The sequence below is a fragment of the Salvelinus namaycush genome, chromosome 1 (genome assembly GCF_016432855.1).
Source record: "Salvelinus namaycush isolate Seneca chromosome 1, SaNama_1.0, whole genome shotgun sequence".
NCBI lineage: Eukaryota > Metazoa > Chordata > Actinopteri > Salmoniformes > Salmonidae > Salvelinus > Salvelinus namaycush.
This window is the reverse complement of record NC_052307.1, coordinates 42,503,606-42,527,938: the sequence shown is the minus strand read 5'-3', so window position 1 is coordinate 42,527,938 and position 24,333 is coordinate 42,503,606. Positions and strand designations below refer to the sequence as shown.

Below are 24,333 nucleotides of genomic sequence, written 5' to 3'. Positions count from 1 at the left end.
CTCTCTGCCAACGCACGGCAAGCGGTACCACTGTACGAAGTCTGGAACCAACAGGACCCTGAACAGCTTCTACCCACAAGCCATGAGACTGCTAAACAAGGCTGCTAAATACTGTAGCTAATCAAATGGCTACCTGGACTACCTGCATTGACCCTTTTTTGAACTCTCTCTCTTGCACTGACTATGCACACACACTGGACTCTACCCACACACTCACACATACTTACACCCCAACACACACATAACATACGCACACATGCATACCGACGCCACACACATAGGCTGTTGCTCCACATACATTGCTGCTACAGTCTATTACCTATCCTATTGCCTAGTCATTTTACCCCTACTTATATGTATACAGCTACCTCAATTACCTCGCACCCGTGCACATCGACTTGGTACTGGTACCATGTTCATTTTTATATGTTATTGTTATTCATTCTTCGTATCACTATTTATATTTTTTATCTTAAACTATGCATTGTTGGAAAAGGACCCATAAGTAAACATTTCACTTTCAATGTAAGCATTTCACCTGTTGTTTAAGAAGCATGTGACAAATAAAATTTGAGAGAAAGAGAGAGAACAATATATGGAGAGAGTGAAAGAGAGGGAGAGGTCGATATTATATTGCTGATCTGTACAGTGAGTAGGTGGGCAGTATGAGAGCTTGGCTCGGATTCCTATTGGCGCCTTTTGCATTTCACAGAGAGAAGGATTAATCTACACCAGCTTGTGTGTGTGTGTTTGTCTGTATACCTGTAGTTCTGTGTTGTTGGGGACGTATTGTGTGTGCTCTCCCATCAGTAAGTCTATCACAGGATGTCTGCCGTCCCTGATCACGATCTGACGGTCTCCCTCACACAACACCGGCCTGGGAGAGAACATACAGTTATATACTATGAGGTGAGAAGTAGGGGGTGTAGTTGGCGAGAGAGGGACACAGAGATGGATAGAGAGAGGGAGATGTTTAGGGTGTAGTTGGCAGTAGAGCTAAGCCTTCTGGGCCCAGTCCACTCCTCCTCACAGGCTGTTTAAAGCTGTAACACACACACACACACACACACACACACACACACACACACACACACACACACACACACACACACACACACACACACACACACACACACACACACACACACACACACACACACACACACACACACACATACCTAAGGTAAAGGTCATCAGAGTGATTACCTGCAGTAGTTCCTCTGCTTAGCCACCTCAGCCAATGAGAACAGACAGTCCACTGTTGCTAAGTTACCAACAGCCTTCTTCATAGTGTGGTAGTACTCCCCAAACTGACTGAGAGCGAGAGAGAGAGAGAGAGAGAGAGTGAGAGAGAGAGAGAGTTTGAGTGTAGAAGGGGAAGAACAGAATATGAGTTGGCCTACTGTATGTTATCTGGCTCTGCTCCATGTCATAGGCTATAGGCTAGTTCATTTAGCTGACAAGATTATTTTATATGATATGATTTTATAGTAAGAAGAATATAATTGAACTTAGTTGAATAAAATAGAAAGGATATTTTTCCCATTGTGGAGCGAGTGCGCATATGAAGTTGAGCGTAAAAGTGATCATTTGAAACAGGTCATATATGCTAGATTTAGAGATGTAAGTTGTAAAAGTTGTAAAATAAATTATGGGCTGTGTCGTAGAATTACAACATTACGTTAATTACATTACTTTTATATTAGAATGTAAGCATATATTAGTACTTACACTGTCTGTTTTTCTTAGAGGCAACATAATAGAGTTCTTAGAACTCTCATGTGTCTGTGTGGGGAGAGAAGCCTCTGAGATTTAACATTGACAGTAGATTTACGATGGCTTGGTGATAAAACAACATTCCCTTCCATGATTAGTGTCTGTGTGCCTGTCTGTCGGTGCCAGGGAGACCCAATCTCCAGTTTATTTAAGGAAAGGACCTTGTGTCTATGTTGCATTAGTATTTCTGTATAAGAAAGAAGTAAATGAACTAGAGACAGATATTTGGCGCCATGTAAATCTTGACGTCTGTTGCATGAGAGCAAAATGTACTTTCGTATAAATTCTCTCATCTGTGATTTGTCATGAATATCCAGGAGGATGGACTATGTTATAAAATGCTGTGGCTTAGTTCTGCTGTTTGGGCTCTCAATGAATCGCCTACTGTACAGGTGGGTCATTGACAAGCTCCGTTACTGCAGTAATTAAATAATAAAGTTTGATTGTTTTGAAGAAATCTAAAAGTCTCTCCTTTTGATTAGAATAATTCCACGACAGCTGCATGATGCGACTATTGATGATTTGAGAGTCACAAAGCTTGCGCTCTGTTCCTTGCCTCAAGCTGCACATCTGTTCACTCATCAAGTGATCATATTTCCACCCATCAAACTATACTCAATTTAATCTTGTCTTTACTAATATGTAAAATGTATTTCGATATACTGAACAAAAAGATAAACACAACATGTAAAGTGTGGGTCCCATGTTTCATGAGCTGAAATAAAAGATCCCAGAAATGTTCCATACACACAAAAATATTATTTATTTCAAATTTTGTGCACAAATTTGTTTACATCCCTGTCAGTGAGCGTTTCTCCTTTGCCAAGATAATCCATCCACCTGACAGGTATGTAACCAAGCCAGCCCAGGACCTCTTACATCCAGCTTCTTCACCTGCGGAATCGTCTGAGGGATCGTCAATGATGCCGAGTAGGCTACTTCAGTTTTAGAGCGAAGCATGTGCTTAATATGAGCTGCTCCAACCCTGTTCCTGCAGTGCTTAATTTGGGAAACCAAGTGAAATCTGTTCGGGAACATTGATGGTAACATGTTTTCGTACGAAAACATATTTCACTAAACTGTTGACAGCCCCTCTGAGCGCTCTAGAAATGAATAAAGGAGAGAGAGGAGGAGATGGAAATGCACGGTGGTGAGATATTCTGTATGGCTAAAGATAAATGTGTCACCTAATTCATTTTGAAAAAAAAAAATGCCCTAAAAATGCCCTAGGCTATTCAAAATCAAATATAAATGTACTATAATTGCAGGCTAACTCTGTATGCTGCCCTGCACAAACAATGAACCAACAGCAACGCCCAGGGCTATACGTTCTCTCCCAGACTGCTGGCTAGAAATTTGGGAGTGTAGCATTAAGTCCATCCAGTATGAATAAAAACACAGCCCACACTCAAAGGCGATTATTCAAATTTGTTTAATTTTGGAGAATAGGCTAGACTAGAGGCGATTTTAGCATGTAAATCTTGGTGGGGCAAAATAAATATAGAAAAGTGGGATGCATGCCAGCAAAGCTACTACACAACACAACACTAAACAATACACACAAACTGTTAGGGCCTACATAATGCTGTCCCAACAGCAGTCCTAATACCTTACCACTGTTACATCTGGCTATCAGTGGAGCCTTGTCTGGCAGCGAAACAGTTCATTCAGCCTCATTTACTGCCTTTAAAAAAAACTAAGCTGACTATGGCTGACTTGCTTAAACAAATGTGGTTTCTAATGACAATTGAGATGTACAAACTATGTCATAAGGGGACAACAAGCAGATAGGAAGCAATCCATAATTTCGATTAAGACATTAATGAGCGAGTTAGGATGGACGTAGTCAATATAACTATTTGTTTAGCACTTTTGAAATGTTCTCCCTGTATGCCAAGTCAGAACCGTAGAATAAATAAAAGTGGCATATAAGCAGACAACGAAAGCTCTTACAATATTCAATGGATACATTTCTCTAGGCTACATGTGCACTACCAAGTCAGAACAGTAGTCTAAATTAAGAGGGGTGAATAGACCAAATTATTAGGGTGAGGCACATGGGCTACTACTTTCATGGGCTATTACTTTCTTAGCTACAGTATACATAACTCCCTGGCATATATAATTAATGCAGCAGCAAACAATACATTTTTGGACTCACCTTGTTATGCTGTGCTCACTTGAACAGGAAGGTGGCGCGGCGGTCCTTCGTGGGCAAATTTCGTCTTCAAAGTATGGCATTCTCTGGATTTATGGTGCTTTCAAAACAACTGGGAACTCGGAAAAAAAGGTTGAATCATGAGGACGTCATTGATCTTCAGGTCGTAGCTCTAGAAAGAGGCCGGATGACCGTTCAAACGTATTTTCCCTGTCAGAGCTCGTTTATTCCCGTCTTCCCAGTTGTCTTGAACTCACTGAAGTCAAGTTTTTGCAGTTCCGAGTTAACAGTTGTTTTGAGCGTGACACAAATCATGCTTCATTGACAGCATGGCCCATGTTGAATGTTAATCATTTTAAGCGTGGAAAAGAGATCCTGAAACCCAGACTTGGGACCACATAGCCACTCCACTGAATAGCAAGCTAGTGATTAACCACTGTCACTGATTCCTTCCAAACCACTCATTGTTGAATTTGCGATTTCCAACTTGTTGTGTAATGTTTATGTCCAATGGCCCAATGAGCACCGATATGTTTTATCTATAACTTCTCTTCATTATTTCTCTTCATATGACAAGGATTAAAAAGGATTTTCCAGTAGATTGTCGACTTGATTCATGATGATGACTGCTAGCTAAGATTTTGAAAGTATGATGTTGACATGATCAGTCCAATCAAAGCTACAGTACATATAACGTGATTTGAAGTCATTTTATCTGTGGCCAATGACCTTGAGCCTTCTTGGATGGGCACTTCTAATGTAACTCTATGGCAGCCTCCAAGGGGCTAGAAGTTTCTAGCTCTACCCTTAGACTTGGCGGTGACGTAGTGTCCCCATGAGTGACAGAACAGAGCCAATCACAGCGCAACGCTCCATATTTTCTGCTGGCTTGCCACACCACCACAGAAAGAACTGAGCTTGGCTGAAACACCTGCATTTTGGAGCTGCCTTACTCAAGAAAACAAAAAAGAGACCATACCATGTTTGTATGCGGCTTCATTGGCAAACTGATATGTGACACGTATTAATGTCAAAATGACATGCAAACAGGCAAGCCCCCCCACTGGGCTAGACCTATTTTATTTATTTCACCTTTATTTAACCAGGTAGGCAAGTTGAGAACAAGTTCTCATTTACAATTGCAACCTGGCAAATATGTACCGTCTTAAATCAATTTTGGTTTTGGTTTTTCTGGCATGGGTAATATGTGGTAGGCTATGTATTGTATAACGGCACAATCAATAATCAACGTTTTTTTTGGGGGGGGGGGGGGGGGGGGCTTAGGCTCATAAGCCTATGCATAAACTCTAATATGCGTATGGGTGTTTTAAATTAATCATCGCCTTAGAAAGCGCTGTCCATTTCGTTCTGTTAGGCTTTGAAAAAACATCCACAACAACCATTTTTTACACTCAGTTTCAACCTGCTGTTGAACTTTCTTCAAATTGATCAGCACAGTGGGGTGAATTTTAAAAGCATGATACTGTTTTGATGATAAGTGTTTGATGTGATTTTCGATTGCATTTGCATTGATATCAATGGTTAGAGGGACAATAGGGCTCCGTGTACCAGGCCATTTGGACCTGATGGTCGTTAGCAAGTTGGGTACTACCAAAACTTGTCCAGAGTGCATAAGAGGAGATTACCGTGACATGGAATTTTACTGCGGTCATGACTCATGACTGCCGGTGTGGCGGTAATACAGTCACCACAACAGCCCTATTCACTCACTCCGAGACCTTGAAGTAGTTGTTGTGGAGCGATAGGTAACGGTGCTTCGAGGGTGACTGTTGTTGATGTGTGCAGGGAGTCCCTGGTTCAATCCCACATTGTGGCAAGGAGAGCGACGGAAGAAATACTGTTACATTAAGGTAAGTAAGACAAGCGCATATCACAGTCGCTGCAAGTAAAACTTTCCTCCAAGTACAGCTATTAGCACAATCAGTGATAGTAAGAAAATAAAATGCAAGTGTTAGTGCAAGGGGGTGCTTGGGGGTTAAACCAAGAGGCTTTTGAAGAGACATTTTTGGAAGATGGGTAGGGACTGTCTGGATTACAGGAAGGAGCTTGTTCCTCCATTGTGGTGCCAGGACAGAGAAGAGCTTTGACTGGTATTTGGGGAGCTGTCCCTCATAGGAGTGGAGGTGCCAGGAGACCTGACATGGCGGGTTGGAGGGAAGGACGTCTTTAAATTAGATATTTTCATGCGTTTTTTTTAAGGTAACTTTAAAACACCTAAAACGGCATATTACTGCTTCTTACCTTATCAGCTGGACTGGCTTGTAGTCCCAGTAAAAATGCTAATTAGAAGTGAAATGCTAATTAGCTGCGTTGTGCGGTGTTCTAAAAAGTAGGTTTTACTCTCGTGGATTTCTAGCACTTTGCTACTACTGATATGTAATTGACAGTTGGTGTTAGTCGCCGGTGGAAATGTTACATGTAGCTCCTTTAAACTAGGTCTTAAACCTCCCATTGGAATTTCTGCTGTTTTACATATCAACCCCCTCCCCACTTTGGATGGATGTTAACAACATTCAATTTATGTACTGTAGGTGATGAATACGGGATACATACTGTAGGAAGTTGGTCCATTCTTTCTGGCTGTCGATGAGAAGCTGTTCTCTGAGCTGGGACAGACTCCTACATCTTCCTATCAGGTACGGAGACTGGTACCTACTCACTGCCTTAGTACTTGAAGGAAGGGAGTAGGGTCAGGAGGGAGGGGGAGAGAGAGAGCGATTCATCCTCAGTCATAGATCACGGTCATTGATTTCATTTCCCAGCTCAACAAATATCACAATTTCCTGTCAGGACCTCTATCTTACAAGACGGTGGTCAGAGAAATGAGACGGAGGGGAAAGGTAGACATAAAAGGAAGAGACAACACTGATTAGAACAGATAAATAAAATGTGACAAAATGTGTAACACTCCCATCTCTGTCCTCTCTGTGTTCTCACCTGCTGATCTTAACCCAGTCGGACGGAACCACAGACACCATAGAGTTCTTCACCTCTATCAAGAACTGTGATGGGGGAGGCAAAGAGGGAGGCAGGAAGAGAGGGATGCAGGGGGAGAGAGAAGGATGGAGAAAGGTTAGGAGGTAGAACAGGAGGGGAGATAAATAACTTGCCTGCAGACAGAGACAACATCAATTTGATTAAAACACACAAACAAGCCTTAAAGATGTAAAGTCCCCTGTTTTGGGGACCTGCGTGGTTCTGGTACCGGTTAGGACAGACATTTGTGCTTATAAATCGATATGTGGACACCACAGATCGAAATGGCTTGCATTGAGAGGTAGCCCTGATTCTTATTGAAATTAGTTTTCCTCTTCTGCCTGTGTGACGCAGGATGTGAAATCTGACACCATTTGAAGCTAGGATGTCCCTCCTACCATTTCATTCGCTCTTCCGACTCTCCATCAACTCCTGGCTGAACCCTATTTTCATATTTGTACTGTGTACTTGAGCTTGTGTCTTCAAAAGTGACTACACCTCAGCAATGTATAACTATTTTTACCAGTAAGGTGAGATTTGAACCTTTCTTGCAGCATTACTAATTATTGTTTATGGCAGGTTTTCCAAAACTCGGTCCTGGGGCCCACTCAGGGTGCACGTTTTGGTTTTTGCTGTAGCACTACATAGCTGATTCAAATAAACAACTCATCATCAAGCTTTGATTATTTGAATCAGCTGTGTAGTGTTAAGGGCCCCACCCCCTGCATCTAAGCCCCATAACAGAGTTTGGGAAACCCTGGTTTATGGCCCTCTTATGATAAATAATTACTTTGGGAGATTACATTAGGCTACATTTAAGCAGTTAATAAGTCAGACACACACATACACAACTAAAATCAGATCCCCACTGTGACCTAGCCACCTACAGAAAATGAGGCCATCAGTGCCTGCCTAACACAAACACATACACTCACCTATTCACCCGCAGCTTTTCTCACAAACATACACGCACGCCTAAATTAGATCACCACTGTGACTCAGCCACCTACACAAAAGGCCTCTTCACACTTAGTAAACTTTTTGTAAAAATACCATAGGCTACACATATTACTCAAATGCAAACTTGTGTACTTGCTACGTCTCGACCACTATCTCTGGAAGTAGCGCCTGACACTCGCCCAACAGTTGCACCACTTGAAGCAGGGCAGTGTAAACAGAATTGTCTCGTTGAGTTAACACTCCTACAATATAAATGGTAATAGCAGTGCAATGTTTTTTAAACAGTTGAAATGTATAGACATTTTCCTAATATTTGAGACTTGTTTTATAGATTTTTTACTTAAGTGCCTGTTACATTCTGAAATTGTCGCAGTAGCCGCCGGCTGCACTGAGCCTCATAAAACTATGGAAGCCCATCCCCACCACCAAAAACATGGAAAATATAGATCATACAAATAGGATATGTTGTTTCATTTGTAACATTGTGTGATTTCAGAGGTGGCACCACAGGTCCCAGAGTGGTGGTGGGGAAATTGTTTTCCTGGGGCCCAGAGTTTTTCCTGATCTGGTAGTATGCTAACCTAACCAACTCCGGATCCTAGTTTTAGCGCATGACATAGTAATAAATCAGCTGTAAAAACATTTTTATATGGGACCAAATTAATAATAAGGTCATATGGTAAAAAAATAAATACTGGAAAGACTCCTGGCCCAGGGAGGATGAAAACAGTAAAACCCTTTAAACAGACAACTGCGATTAGACAAAAACTAACAGGGTTGAGCTCGTTGTATGCAGGGTTGCATTGTGTAGGCCTTTGCAGCTGTAATTAAAAAGATACTCATCCAGTATGTCATCACTATTGTGATGATTAATTAATTCCAGTCAATAATTTTGGATTCAAAAGGCCTAGGTAGCCTAGCCATCCAAAGTGTGAATTTAACGCTACTTGATGAATACATGCTGTTAAAGCAACTGTGCTTTTGTCTACAATAGACCAACATAGCTACTGTAGTAAGTCAAAGTTGTGTGCTGGAAAACCTTGGCTGAGCATGGGTGAAGTAGGCATTGTGGTGCTCACGTGAATTTATTTTCTTTATTGGCTTCAGACCAATGCCTGTTTCTCAATTGAAACACAATTTTTAGTTTTTAATTGTAAAATTGTCATTTTGAGCTGCGGACCAAGTATGTCACGTTGCCAGCCACAGCGAAAGGCAAGGCTGTAATGTGAATTGAAAAGTAGAATTATCTTTCGCCACCCCGCCCTCCTCGGACTCTCCTTCATATCTTGTAGTGGGAATAGGGCTAAAATGATATTAGTCTCTGCCTAACACAAACAGACACACACTCCCCTGTCCACCCGCAGCGTCTGTCACACACAACACACTCTCTCTCTCTCTCTCTCTCTCTCTCTCTCTCTCCGTTACCTCTTGTCCACTGACTGTGACGTAGTCCAGTGTGGGGGTCCTGAGTGTGTATCGGACCTCTCTCCGGTGGTCTTGTATCTCAGTCAGAACCGATTGGATCTCGACTCTCCTCCCCTGGAGCACTGGGAAGCCCGATAGGTCACAGAATAGCTCCCTCTTATCCCCTGACCTACACACACACATTTTTTACTTTCACCTGTATGCAGATGACACTGTGGTGTATGCCATTGCCGCACAGCTGACCAAGCTCGGTCAGAGCTTCAATCTGCCTTTATTTCACAACAGAAAACCATTGATTAACTGAAATTGGTACTTAATGCAGGTAAAACCAAGTATATGTTATTTACAAAATGACGTAAAAATGTATCTGATGATTTGGATGGTGCCCACTTATTAATATCTGGGCATCTGGATTGACGAAAAGCTATCTTTCAAAAAGCAAGCTGATGAATTACTTAAATTCAGAATTAATATAGACCTCATCTATAGGAAAAGGTCCTGTCTTTCATTAAATAGCAGAACAAGTCAACATTCATTCTGGTTACTGACTATGGCGATATCGTCTATATGAATGTATTGAAGCCATTGGATGTAGTTTATCATAGTGCATTGCGCTTTATTACGGGTGATATGTTCAGTACACATCAATTACATTTTGTATTAGAAAGTAGGCTGGCCCTCTTTGAAGTCTTGAAGATCGATGCAATAAAATGCAAATGAATTACTTAAAAATGATACAATGTGATTTTCTGGATTTTTGTTTTAGATTCCGTCTCTCACAGTTGAAGTGTACCTATGATTAAAAATTACAGACCTCTACATGCTTTGTAAGTAGGAAAACCTGCAAAATCGGCAGTGTATCAAATACTTGTTCTCCCCACTGTGTGTATATATATATATACACACACACACACACACACACCTTTTAAAAATATATTTTCCTTTATTACAGTTGAATTCGGAAGTTTACATACACCTTAGCCAAATACATTGAAAATCAGATTTTCACAATTCCTGACATTAAATCCAAGTAAAAAAATTCCCTGTCTAAGGCCAGTTAGGATCACCACTTTATTTTAAGAATTCACAGGCAATGTGTATTGGAAGTGATTTCTGAATGTACTTTACCCAGCATTACACCCCTCCAACCAGACATGCTTTATCTACTCATTTGCTGGATGCAGAGTTCATCACAGTTCAAGTGAAGGTCAAGCAAATCATAGAGAAAACAGACTGTATTGCAATCATCTCTGATGGGTGGTCGAATGTTCATGGGCAAGGAATAATTAACTACATCATCTCCACCCCTCAACCTGTATTCTACAAGAGCACAGACACAAGGGACAACAGACACACCGGTCTCTACATTGCAGATGAGCTTAAGGCAGTCATCAATGACCTTGGACCACAGAAGGTATTTGCACTGGTAACAGACAATGCTGCGAACATGAAGGCTGCTTGGTCTAAAGTGGAGGTGTCCTACCCTCACATCACACCCATTGGCTGTGCTGCTCATGCATTGAATCTGCTCCTCAAGGACATCATGGCACTGAAAACAATGGATACACTCTACAGGAGAGCCAAGGAAATGGTTAGGTATGTGAAGGGTCATCAAGTTATAGCAGCAATTTACCTCACCAAGCAAAGTGAGAAGAATAAGAGCACCACATTGAAGCTGCCTAGCAACATCCGCTGGGGTGGTATTGTCATCATGTTTGACAGTCTCCTGGAGGGGAAGGAGTCTCTCCAAGAAATGGCCATATCACAGTCTGCCGATGTATTTTGGGAGAGAGAGGTAAGCAGCCTGAAACTTCTGAAACCTAAAGCAGTAGCCATTGCACGGATTGAGGGAGACAATGCCCTACTGTCTGATGTTCAGAATCTTCTTGCAGATGTAAGAGAAGAAATCCGTACAGCCCTGCCCACTTCACTGTTGCTCCAAGCAGAGGAAACTGCAATTCTGAAACGCATCAAAAAGCGTGAGGACTTCTGCCTGAAGCCCATACACACCGAAGCATACATGTTGGACCCAAGCATGCTGGCAAGAGCATCCTGTCTGGTGCAGAGATCAACAAGGCCTATGGTGTCATCACTACTGTGTCTCGCCACCTTGGCCTGGATGATGGCAAGGTTCTTGGCAGTCTGGCGAAGTACACTTCCAAGCAAGGGCTTTGGGATGGAGATGCAATAAGGCAGTCGTGCCAACATATCTCATCAGCCACCTGTTGGAAGGGACTTTGTGAATCTAAGGCTCTTTCCCCTGTTGCTTCCATCCTCCTCCAAATCCCACCAACATCAGCCGCCTCAGAGTGCAACTGGTCCTTGTTTGGGAACACACACACCAAAGCACGCAACAGGCTGACCAATACAAGGGTTGAGAAATTGGTGGTCATTTGAGGCTTTTTGAGCCTGACAACGTTGAAAACATTTTTGGGAGACACGATGGATCATTGGTGATCATTCAATATTCCCTTTCTTTTGTTGTTCAGTGGAATCATCCCATGTGAAGACTCAACTCATTTAATGAAAGTTCAAGGAAGGATTTAATCATTTGCAATTATGTCAACTTATGATAAGGTAAAATGTTTATGTTTCTGTCTCCATATGATGTGGTAAATAAATTTGCGTTCTCTCACTGTCAACTGCGTTTATTTTCAGCAAACTTAACATGCGTAAATATTTGGATGAACATAACAAGATTCAACAACTGAGACATAAACTGAACAAGTTCCACAGACATGTGACTAACATAAATGGAATAATGTGTCCCTGAACAAAGGGGGGGTCAAAATCAAAAGTAACAGTCAGTATCTGGTGTGGCCACCAGCTGCATTAAGTACTGCAGTGCATCTCCTCCTCGTGGACTGCACCAGTTTTGCCAGTTCTTGCTGTGAGATGTTACCCCACTCTTCCACCAAGGCACCTGCAAGTTCCCGGACATTTCTGAGGAGAATGGCCCTAGCCCTCCGATCCAACAGGTCCTAGACGTGCTCAATGGAATTGAGATCCGGGCTCTTCGCTGGCCATGGCAGAACACTGACATTTCTGTCTTGAAGGAAATCACGCACAGAACGAGCAGTATGGCTGGTGGCATTGTCATGCTGGAGGGTCATGTCAGGATGAGCCTGCAGGAAGGGTACCACATGAGGGAGGAGGATGTCTTCCCTGTAACGCACAGCGTTGAGATTGCCTGCAATGACAACAAGCTCAGTCCGATGATGCTGTAACACACCACCCCAGACCATTAGGACCCTCCACCTCCAAATCGATCCCGCTCCAGAGTACAGGCTTCGGTGTAACGCTCATTCCTTCGGCGATAAACGCAAATTTGACCATCACCCCCTGGTGAGACAAAACCGTGACTCGTCAGTGAAGAGCACTTTTTGCCAGTCCTGTCTGGTCCAGCGATGGTGGGTTTGTGCCCATAGGTGACGTTGTTGCCAGTGATGTCTGGTGAGGACCTGCCTTACAACAGGGCATCTTTCTTTTGTGTTTTTCAGAGTCAGTAGAAAGGCCTCTTTAGTGTCCTACGTTTTCATAACTGTGACCTTAATTGCCTACCTACCGTCTGTAAGCTGTTAGTGTCTTAACGACTGTTCCACAGGTGCATGTTCATTAATTGTTTATGGTTCATTGAACAAGCATGGGAAACAGTGTAATAAACCCTTTACAATGAAGATCTGTGAAGTTATTTGGATTTATTATCTTTGAAAGACAGGGTCCTGAAAAAGGGACGTTTCTTTTTTTGCTGAGTTTATATCCAATGCAAAAAACATCTACATTTAAATGGTATTAATATTAATGTGCATATATTCCCGTTAATTCCCATATATTCCGGTTAATTCCCACGAAAAGTTTCCACCTCTGAATATTCCCCAAAATGTGCAACCCTATGTATAAACAATGCTCCATCACATATTCTGTCTTCCTTTTGTGATGATTTTTTGATAACTTTAATAGCAAATTAAGGGCAACAATTGACTCCAAAGCTCTAGTGAAGTTGGAGAAGGCCACTTCCAAACGGAAAGCCCCTTGGATGAGTGAGGAAACTAATAAATTAAAGAGAAAGTGCAGAAAGGCAGAGCAGAAATGGCAAAAGTCAAAGTTGCAGGGCCATTATGATATTCTGAGAGAGCAACTTTTCCACCATAATTTGCAAATACATTCATTAAAAATCCTACAATGTGATTTTCTGGATTTTTTCCCCCTCATTTTGTCTGACTAAATACTTTTTTGCCCCACTGTATGTAAATGTGATATTTCATTTAATTTATTTTTATTTCAAAAAATCTGTTTTGCTTTGTCATTCTGGGGTATTTTGGTGTAGATTGTTGCGGAACATGTTTCATTTGATCCATTTTGGAATAAGGCTGTGATGTAACAAAATGTGGAAAAAGGGAAGGGGTCTGAATACTTTTATTTAACTAGGCAAGTCAGTTAAGAACAAATTTTTATTTTTACAATGACGGCCTACCCCGGACAAACTCTCCCCTAACCCGGACGACGCTGGTCCAATTGTGCGCCACCTTATGGGTCACCTGATCACGGCCGGTTGTGATACAGCCCGGGATCGAATCAGGGTCTGTAATGACACCTCTAGCACTGAGATGCAGTGCCTTAGACCGCTGCACCACTCGGGAGCCCATACTTTCCGAAGACACTGTACTTATTGTTGGAGCCAAAGCACAGAGATAGAATCTGGTCGCACATTTTAATTCATGCTGCAGTACGGGTACTTACCAAGACCAGACAGAGAGCACACATAACACTGGTTTTTAAAATAGTCCATGATTGTGCACCCCAGTAGATGTTAGACATGCTTTAAAGTTATGTACCCAGTAGGTCCTTCAGGTCCTCTGGTACTGGCCTTTTAACTATCACAAAGCCTAGGACCAAGAGGCATGGAGAGGCAGCCTTTAGTTACTATGCCCCCAACCTGTGGAATAGCCTGCTAGAGAACCTGAGGGGGGCCGAAACTGTGGGAATTTTTAAACACACCTTTTTAGCTTTGTTTTTCCTTAAGGTGCTTTTAAATCGTTCAGTTTTCATTGTTATTATTTCGTTTTTTTATCCTCTTATATTTGTTGTGTAGTAAATATTTCAGTTTATATTTGCATTGTTTTATTTGTTTTTTCCTGTAAAGCACATTATGTTGCAGTCCATGTCTGAAATGTGCTGTATAAATAAAGACTGATTTGATTCTCCACTCAGATGAGAATTCACAAATGGACATTCTATCAGCAGTAAGGGCTCTGTGTCGCTACTTTTCTCTAATAAAATGCAAGATTAACTTGAAGCAATACATTAGGAAATGTAGCTGGCTACATTCTTTCTATGATAAACATTAGAAATATGATGGCCATGTAACGTTTTCACAAAAAAATAATTTTCATTGTAAGCTCATTTACTTGGGTGGCTGCCAGCCAAATAGCAATGCACTTCTGTTGTCATTTTCTGCTAAATGCTAATGTATTTTCTGTGAAGGAAAACTAAAGTTGCACGCCCCTGATCACTCTATTAAAGCAACAAAAATAAACACTTGACTTTCAATATAAAACGTGACCCCTGTCAATACACAGCTGGACTCACCTGCTCCCGCTTTCTTTCGTTGTGCTATTTACAAACAAACACGTAACTGGCTCAAATGTTCTGGGGAACTACGGAAAGCTTCATAATGTAAAACAATGTGGCAGGTGAAATGATCAAGGCGATCTGCTTTATTTCCTAACTTATTGCACAAGTTGACTGCATGTATTTACTTAAAAAGTAGCTACAAATATTAAAATGCATTGAAAAACTTCAAAGAAATAGTTTCAACGATATTGAAAAACCATCCCGTGGCTATTTCCAAATACCCCAGTATACGGTATAACGCTCAAGCCTAACACATACAAGCCCACACTGTGGTGACTCACTTGGCTGCCTTCTCGTTGAGGACTTTGAGAAAGTTGTGAGCGGGAGCCAGCAGTTCAGGTGTGTCCAATAGGAGCCCTCGGAGTAGAGAGGAGCTGAGCTGTGATTGGATGGATGGGAGCAGAGCCTGTAGTTCCACCCCCAGCCGAGAAAGACTGCTGCTGATGAGGTAGAACTCCTGGGTGGAACACTGGAACACACACATGCAAACACACGATATTAAAACTCAATTCATCTTTCATATATTTCCCTGTGGTGAGGTAATATCATTGACATAACTGAGAATGTATCAATTAGATCATGGAATAAAACAAGAGTATGTGTGTGTGGGGAGAGAGATAAGATGTAAATTCTTCACTCTCATCTAATACTGATATGACAGCTGTTAAGCCTAATTTACATCTTACGCTTCCGCGCTATTAGGTCGGCTCGAATGAAATTATGCAATATCGAATGTCCGCTACCCTCCACATATGTCCGCACGGACTTCCTCAATCTCTGTCCGCAGGACTCTTTTCCTAGGTGGTGTGCAGACGTGCAACCCTGTGCGGACATGAGCAGATGTTCAATTGAAGCGGAAGGTGTAAAGTAGGTCTTAGGACTCACACACTAACCTGTAAAGTAAGGAAGTAACCCTCCCTTTGAAAACAGCCTATGTGGCATCAATATAAGTCCGAATAATTTATTCTAGTGTCAAAATTCACTACAAAAGTGTAATAGGATAATTTTGGTAATGAAGTTAATCTCGTCTAAAACAGAGTTTGGAACGTCAGTGCATCACAACGAGTAAATTAAGGTTGGGTTTGGATTACAATATGTGATAGAAAAATTACATATTTACCTGATTTGTTGGATATTTGATGATTATATACTTAACTGAACAGTAAGACATTTCTGTTCTATTAAATGTCTGTGTGAACTGAGAAGAGCCTAAAAACCTACAGCTGGCATTCCATAGATGAGATGTGGTGGGTGTCAATGAGACCGAGATAGCCTGGAGGAACAGAACAAAGGCCGCAGTATTCCTAATTGTCCTGGCATCTGGGAGACCACACCAGAGGCGGATGAATCCAAAGTGACTTATGGTTGCTCACCAATCTATATGGGAGGGGTTGAACCAGCCACGACTGAGCATTCTTGGTATCAGCTATATAAGGAACAGCATGGTCTGTCAAGGTCTGTAAAGTCAAGACCGTTGGGCTGACTAATGTAAGAATATTTCAAGATAAATACAGAGGACTAAAGGTCAAGAGGCCTAAAGGTCAAGAGGACTAAAAGTCAATACTAACGATCAATGGAAATAGGTGTTTTTTCTGTAATAGGGAAATAATGAGCAATGGGTCAGAGACATGGAAGGAATTTGTCTACACATTGAGCCTGAAATAGGATACTTGTTATTTGGCCATTGGTCCAGTTTTATTGCAAGGAATCCTAATTGGTCAACCACAGGCTAGGGCTGGGTTATAAAGTACATCCTGTCCCTTAGTTCTGTGGAGAGAATCACTGAGGACAGATGTGTCCGTACTTGTTGCACGTCATGTCGTCACACGTCATCAGAGTGCGCAGCTGAACATTGTATGCTGGAAAACATTCGGTTTGTTATTTTTGGTTGAAACAAAACCGATATTCATTAAATACGAATACAGAACATGTTTTTGCATCGAACCCGCGACACGGTTTGCTTTTAACAGCAAGGACCGCTATTTCTTGTCCCGGAATCCTGCTTAACAGACCGGTTTAAGCCTGCTTGACAGAGAAGCTAAACTGCTAGCCATCAAGCTAACAAAGTTAGTACCAGATGAGTTTTGTCTGAAGAAATAACGGTTCCAGCGCTGAAGGAGCTGTATCTATTACGCACTGTTTCAGGACAAACCGGATCACTCGGAGTTCCATTGGCAATTGTTTACCTGCCGAGGATTTCCTCCTCCTTCTTGACAGAAGTGATTCTGGGCAGCTCCATGGTAAGAAATGTGACCGTTCCTGGTGCAAAAACAATGTTTTATGACGGAGCTTGAGTAAATGACATTACTAAGCTGCTCTCGAATGCACTATGCCAGGACATGGAAATCAATTATATCGTAGTCCATGTGGGTTTTAATGACATTATGAAGGGCAGTTCTGAAAAGTTGAAACTGGATTTTTAAAGAGTTGATTGAATCTCTACTAAACACTAACAAAAGACCTATCATATCCGCTATCTCTGAATCGCAGCATTGTACGCTTTAGCAGGATTCTTTCTCTTCACAACTGGCTACATGATTATTGCAGCTCAATGGGTGTAACTTTTGTTGACAATTTCGATACCTTTGGAAACAAAACACGCTTTATAAGGAGGATGGGATCCACCCAAATCATTTGGGATCCTGGATTCTTTCACAGCATTATAAGGCTGCTTTGAGACAATGATTTATCAATGACTCAAGCCCAGCTCAGCTAATCCCTACCATTGTGACGCAGAGTTGTCATAATGCTTCAGCAATTGTACATTACACCAGGGGCATCAGTAGACACAATATAAGTAACCTAATGTATGTCCCTTTAACTGCCCTGAATGCCTCTACTGATCCTACAGTTATTATATGCAAAAATCATGTGCCTATGAACCAGATTTATACTGTTAGCACTAAGCTGGTGTGCCCTGGGAGGAAGTCCACTATCAGCAGCTCACCCTGCACTAACATAAAGAACATGAGCACATCTACTGCTGCTAAGCTTCCCAGTAAAACAATCAAAGCAAGTAAGGATCCTCAAAGAAAAATAATAAAAATAGCACAAGTTAATATATGTGGCTTTAGAAACAAGGTTCATGAAATCAATAATTTGCTAGTAACAGATGACATTCATATTCTGACTATCTCTGAAACTCACTTAGATAATACCTTTGACGATACAGTGGTAGCAATACAAGATTATAACATTTATAGAAATGTGTTGCTGTTTATATTCAGAACCACATTCCTGTAAAGATTAGAGAAGATCTAATGTTAAATACTGTTGAAGTAATATGGCTACAGGTTCATCTGCCTCACCTAAAGCGCATTCTGGTGGGAAGCTGCTATAGACCAAGTGCTAACAGTCAGTATATGGATAACATGTGTGAAATGCTTGATAATGTATGTGATATCAACAGAGAAGTATATTTTCTGGGTGATTTAAATATTGACTGGCTTTCATCAAGCTGCCCACTCAAGAAAAAGCTTCAAACTGTAATCAGTGCCTGCAACCTGGTTCGGGTTATCAGTCAACCTACCAGGGTAGTTACAAACAGCACAGGAATGAAATCATCAACATGTATTGATCACATCTTTACTAAATGCTGCAAGAATTAAGCAATACCCAGATCCATCGGATGTAGTGATCACAATATAGTAGCCATATCTAGGAAAACCAAAGTTCCAAAGGATGGGCCTAAATATATTTTTTTATTTCATCTTTATTTAACCAGGTAGGCTAGTTGAGAACAAGTTGTAATTTACAAATGCGACCTGGCAAAGATAAAGCAAGGCAGTGCGACACAAACAACAACACAGAATAACACATGGAATAAACAAACATGTAGTCAATAATACAATAGAAAATGACTATATACAGTGTGTGCAAATGAGGTAGAATATGGGCAATAAATAGGCCATAGTGGCAAAATAGTTACAATATAGCAATTAAACACTGGAGTGATAGGTGTGCAGAAGATGAGTGTGCAAGTAGAGATACTGGGGTGGAAAGGAGCAAAATATATACAATAAATAACAGTGTGGGGGATGAGGTAGTTGGATGGGCTGTTTACAGACGGGCTATGTACAGTTGCAGTGATCTGTGAGCTGCTCTAACAGCTGGTGCTTAAAGTTAGTGAGGGAGATATGAGTCTCCAGCTTCAGTGATTTTTGGATGCTGGTGCTGCTGTGGTGACCAGTGAGCTGAGATAAGGCGGGGCTTTACCTAGCAAAGACTTATAGACGACCTGGAGCCAGTGAGTTTGGCGACGAATATGAAGCGAGGGCCAGCCAACGAGAGCATACAGGTCGCAGTGGTGGGTAGTATATGGGGCTTTGCTGACAAAACTGATGGCACTGTGATAGACTGCATCCAATTTGCTGAGTAGAGTTTGAGGCTATTTTGTAAATGACATCGCCGAAGTCAAGGATCGGTAGGATAGTCAGTTTTACGAGGGTATGTTTGGCAGCATGAGTGAAGGATGCTTTGTTGCAAAATAGGAAGCTGATTCTAGATTTAATTTTGGATTGGAGATGCTTAATGTGAGTCTGGAAGGAGAGTTTACAGTCTAACCAGACACCTAGGTATTTGTAGTTGTCCACATATTCTAAGTCAGAACCGTCCAGAGTAGTGATGCTGGACGGGCGGGCAGGTATGGGCAGCGATCGGTTGAAAAGCATGCATTTAGTTTTACTTGCATTTAAGAGCAGTTGGAGGCCATGGAAGGAGAGTTGTATGGCATTGAAGCTGGTGTATAAGAGGTCATACAATACATTTTGTTGTGATTCCTATGTTATTGATGTATATATTATCTGTTGGTCCGTCGTGTGTAATGAGGAGCAAACAGACAAAGCACTTGACACATTTATGAAATATGCTTATTCCAGTTGCTAATAAACACGAACCCATTAAGAAAATGACTGTAAAAACTGTTAAATCCCTGTGGATTGATGAGGAATTGAAAAATTGTATGGTTGAGAGGGATGAGGCAAAAGGAATGGCAAATTGCAAATTGAGAAATAATGTGACTAAACTGAATAAAAAGAAAAGGGGTGCGGTTTCAAAATGACTACGTAAAGATGTGTTCCGAGGCCACTCCACTAAGGGCTGATACTTCTATGTTTTAACCTTTTATCTATCAAAACAAGAACAAATTTTGCACACCTACTGACTCGAGCAACATTCCGGTGACATTATTGGATATGTCCGGAACTGGGAAAACGGTAAACAAGAAGACACGACGAAGACTAGCAACAAGATGGCGGATGCTAACGCTATGGAGATGCTAGTCACCATCCGTGCAGAAATGGCTACACTACACTCTGATTTCATGACCGAACTTCACTCCTCTCTGTCAAGTCTACGAGCTGAAATTATGACAGAAGTCCAGTCAACTATGGCAACACTAGAAACGACTTTCGCGACAAAACCCCAAAAAATAAAGGATATGGAAACGCCATTGACCGACATAGATAATTGGCTTACCGAATTGGAAACCAAAAACGACGAGCACGTGAAGTTAAAGAACATACGTGTGGTCGGAATTACAGAAGGGATGGAAGGGCGCAATCCTACCGAGTTCATGGCCACTTTCCTGCTTGACGTCCTTGGCGGAGAGACGTTTGACCGGCCCCCAGTCATCGACAGGGCACATCGCACTCTAGCGGTAAAACCACAGCCCGGTCACCCTCCCAGAGCAATGCTGGTCCGCCTACATTACTTCCAGACCAAAGAGAAAATTATTTGCACCTCCCGTGAAAGAGGACAACTGAACTACAATGGCAAGCGGATCCATATCTTCCCAGATTACTCTGCAGATCTGGCAAAATGCAGAGCTGCATACAAAGGTGTAAAAGCCCACCTTCACAAGGCAGGAGTCAGATTTGGCCTGATACACCCGGATAACTGAGGATTACTTTACAGGGGGCTAGCCACACATTTGAAGATCCCCAGTCTGCGCTCACCTTCTACCGGGACAATATCCACTCTACAGCGGCACAGAACCCAGATCCGTGAAGGTTGCTAGTTGTGTTATTAGGGTGCACACATGGTCAGTGTATAGACATGATCGTGAGTAACTTTTATTTGCCCTAGCAAAATTATGCACCACATACAGATGACTGAATACCTTGGGTCGGAACCATCTACCATGCAATGGTATTCAAAGTAATCGTTAACTTCTTTGGGGTAGGGGGCAGCATTTTCACGTCCGGATGAAAAGCATGCCCAGAGTAAACGGCCTGCTACAGATTTGGATAGGAAACACTCTGAAGTTTCTAAAACGGTTTGAATGATGTCTGAGTATAACAGAACTCATCAGGCAGGCAAAAACCTGAGAAAAAATCCAACCAGGAAGTGGGAATTCTGAGGTTGAACGATTTTTCAACTCAGCTCCTATTGAAGATACAGTGGGATATTGGTAATGTTGCACTTCCTAAGGCTTCCACTAGTCGTTAGAACCTTGTCTGATGCCTCTACTGTTTAGTGGGGCCGAAGGAGAGAGGAATTAGTCAGGTCTGCCATGAGGTGACCATGCTCTGACCATGCGCGTTCACGTGAGAGCGAGCTCTGTTCCATCGCAATTCTGAAGACACAGGAATACTCCGGTTGGAACATTATTGAAGAATTATGTTAAAAACATCCTAAAGATTGATTCAATATTTCGTGTGTCATGTTTTTACGGACTGTAATATAACTTTTTTAACTTTTCGTCCGTACTTTCCGCTGGACCCGCCCAAGTGTCATGAGTTTGGAAAGTGAACTGAACGCTAGAACAACAAGGAGGAATTTGGACATAAATGACGGACATTATCGAACAAAACAAACATTTATTGTGGAACTGGGAGTGCATTCTGATGAAGATCATCAAAGGTAAGTGAATGTTTATAATGTTATTTCTGACTTCTGTTGACTGCATAATATGGCGGCTATATTTGTGTCTTGATTGGGCTCTGAGCGCCGACTCAGATTATTGCATGGTTTGCTTTTTTAGTAAAGCTTTTTTGAAATCTGACACAGCGGTTGCATTAAGGAGAAGTGCATCTAAAATTCCATGCATAACAGTTGTATCTTTTAGCAATGTTTATTATGAGTATTCCCGTAAATTGATGTGGCTCTCTGCAAAATCAAAGGATGTTTTGTGACTTCTGAACGTAAGGCGCCAATGTAAACTCCAATTTTTGGATATAAATATGAACTTTACCGAACAAAACATACATGTATTGTGTAACATGAAGTCCTATGAGTGTCATCTGATGGAGATCATCAAAGGTTAGTGATTAATTTTATCTATATTTCTGCTTTTTGTAAATCCTCTCTTTGGCTGGAAAAATGGCTGTGTTATTCTGTGAATAGGCACTCACCTAACATAATCGTTTGGTTTGCTTTCGTCGTAACGCCTTTTTGAAATCGGACACTGTGGCTGGATTTACAACTGGTGTATCTTTAAAATGGTGTAAAATACATGTATGTTTGAGGAATTTTTATTATGGGATTTCTGTTGTTTTGAATTTGGCGCCCTGCACTTTCACTGGCTGTTGAAGAGGTGGTACGCTACCGTCTCACGTACCCTAGAGAGGTTAATAAGCGGTGTGGTGTAATGTAACTAAGCTTTTCATTTATAGAACTAATGAGGTTCTTTTTCTTTTTTTTAATGAATGAATAAGCCAAATCTCAGTGACGTTCCTGTTAATTTGCTCATTTAGTCGGGCCTCAAGGTAGGCAAATGAGTGTATTTACTAGGCTATAATTCATCTTCTTTAGGCCCGCAATTTTGTCTTTTTTATTATATAGGCTAGGCAACATGTGATTGTATGGTGTGTATGTTCGGGCACGTGCATATGAGTGCAATAGCGATAACGCTTAGGACAATTTAAAATATTTAGTTTATTCCTTTTTCATCCACATGTCCATAGATTTATGTTAATTCCCCTTTATTCAACATAGGACACAGTGAAACCTTTTCTCTTCTTAAAAACCCTTAGTGGGCTTCCTGTTAGTAAAGTGACAGAAAACAGGTTAGGCGCCGTTTTTGGGGTCTGTCATTTCATTTGGGGACTCAGCAGTGGGGTTTTTCTAAACTTTATTTGTATTTTTTGTTTTGGTTTAGGGTTACACAAACGTCTTATTAATTGTCCCAAAACGAGGTATTGGAGACTTAATACATCTCTGCTTAACAATGAAGGATTCTACTCTGTGATAATTTATATTTTATCACATTACTGGCTCGACAACCAACTCTTTCCTGTCTCAGCTGCAACTATTTGGGATGCTGCTAAAGCAACCATAAGGGGTCATATCATTTCCCAAGCCTCTCTGATCAAGAAGCTTAGAATTGAAAATAGGGAAAAATTGGAGGTTGAAGTAAAGCATTTAGAACTTTTTCATAAACAACCAACCAACCCAGGCGAACTGGAATTCACTAGCTTGTGCTAAGGCCCAACTCAATTTAGAGCACACAAAACATGTTTTAAAAAACGGTTGTTTTTTACCAAGCAAAAATATTATGAGTTTGGTAACCGTCCGAGGCATCTACTTGCATACCAACTTAAAAAATAACAAAATGAAAGATCTATTAAGTCTATAAGAACGGCAGATGGCTTCACTTCTCATGATCCATTGCTTACCAATAATACGTTTTGCGACTTCTATAAATCTCTTTATACTTCACAATGTACACGATCGAACAACGAAATGACTAAATATCTGAATAAGATAACTATATCTTACGATTTTTAAAATGTTTTACAGCGAAAACAGCACGTATATTTATGTTAGCTCACCACCAAATACAAAAAAGGACAGACATTTTTCACAGCACAGGTAGCATGCACAAAGCCAACCTAACTAACCAAGAACCAACCAAACTAACCAACAAACAACTTCATCAGATGACAGTCTTATAACATGTTATTCAATAAATCTATGTTTTGTTCGAAAAATGTGCATATTTCAGGTATAAATCATAGTTTACATTGCAGCTACAATCAGAAATTGCACCGAAAGCAGACAGAATAATTACAGACACCAACGTCAAATACCTAAATACTCATCATAAAACATTTCTGAAAAATACATAGTGTATAGCAAATGAAAGACAGGCATCTTGTGATTCCAGACAATATTTCCGATTTCTTAAGTGTTTTACAGCGAAAACACAATATAGCGTTATATTAGCTTACCACAATAGCCAGAAACACAAGCCATTTCCCAGCAGCAAAAGTTAGCGATCGTAACAAACCAGCAAAAGATATATAATTTTTGACTAACCTTGATATGCTTCATCAGATGACAGTCCTATAACATCAGGTTATACATACACTTATGTTTTGTTCGAAAATGTGCATATTTAGAGCTGAAATCAGTGGTTATACATTGTGCTAACGTAGCTACTT

At 41.1% G+C, this 24,333-nt stretch overlaps 1 protein-coding gene and 1 long non-coding RNA gene across 2 annotated transcripts in view; one reads left to right on the top strand and one right to left on the bottom strand.

Moving 5' to 3' along the window:
- msh3 (mutS homolog 3 (E. coli)) overlaps positions 1 to 24,333 on the bottom strand; it is a 105,310-nt gene that overhangs the window by 34,546 nt on the left and 46,431 nt on the right. The window contains exons 14-19 of the mRNA XM_038988730.1: positions 15,232 to 15,419; positions 9,317 to 9,485; positions 6,893 to 6,957; positions 6,509 to 6,625; positions 1,207 to 1,314; positions 763 to 877 (exon numbers count right to left, since the gene is read on the bottom strand). Coding sequence (XP_038844658.1) covers positions 763 to 877; positions 1,207 to 1,314; positions 6,509 to 6,625; positions 6,893 to 6,957; positions 9,317 to 9,485; positions 15,232 to 15,419 — 762 coding nt within the window. The remainder of the gene's footprint in view (positions 1 to 762; positions 878 to 1,206; positions 1,315 to 6,508; positions 6,626 to 6,892; positions 6,958 to 9,316; positions 9,486 to 15,231; positions 15,420 to 24,333) is intronic.
- The window catches only part of LOC120044150, a 51,238-nt gene continuing 43,642 nt past the window's right edge, over positions 16,738 to 24,333 (top strand). Inside the window, exon 1 of the long non-coding RNA XR_005476522.1 lies at positions 16,738 to 17,190. This is a non-coding gene — a long non-coding RNA (uncharacterized LOC120044150). The remainder of the gene's footprint in view (positions 17,191 to 24,333) is intronic.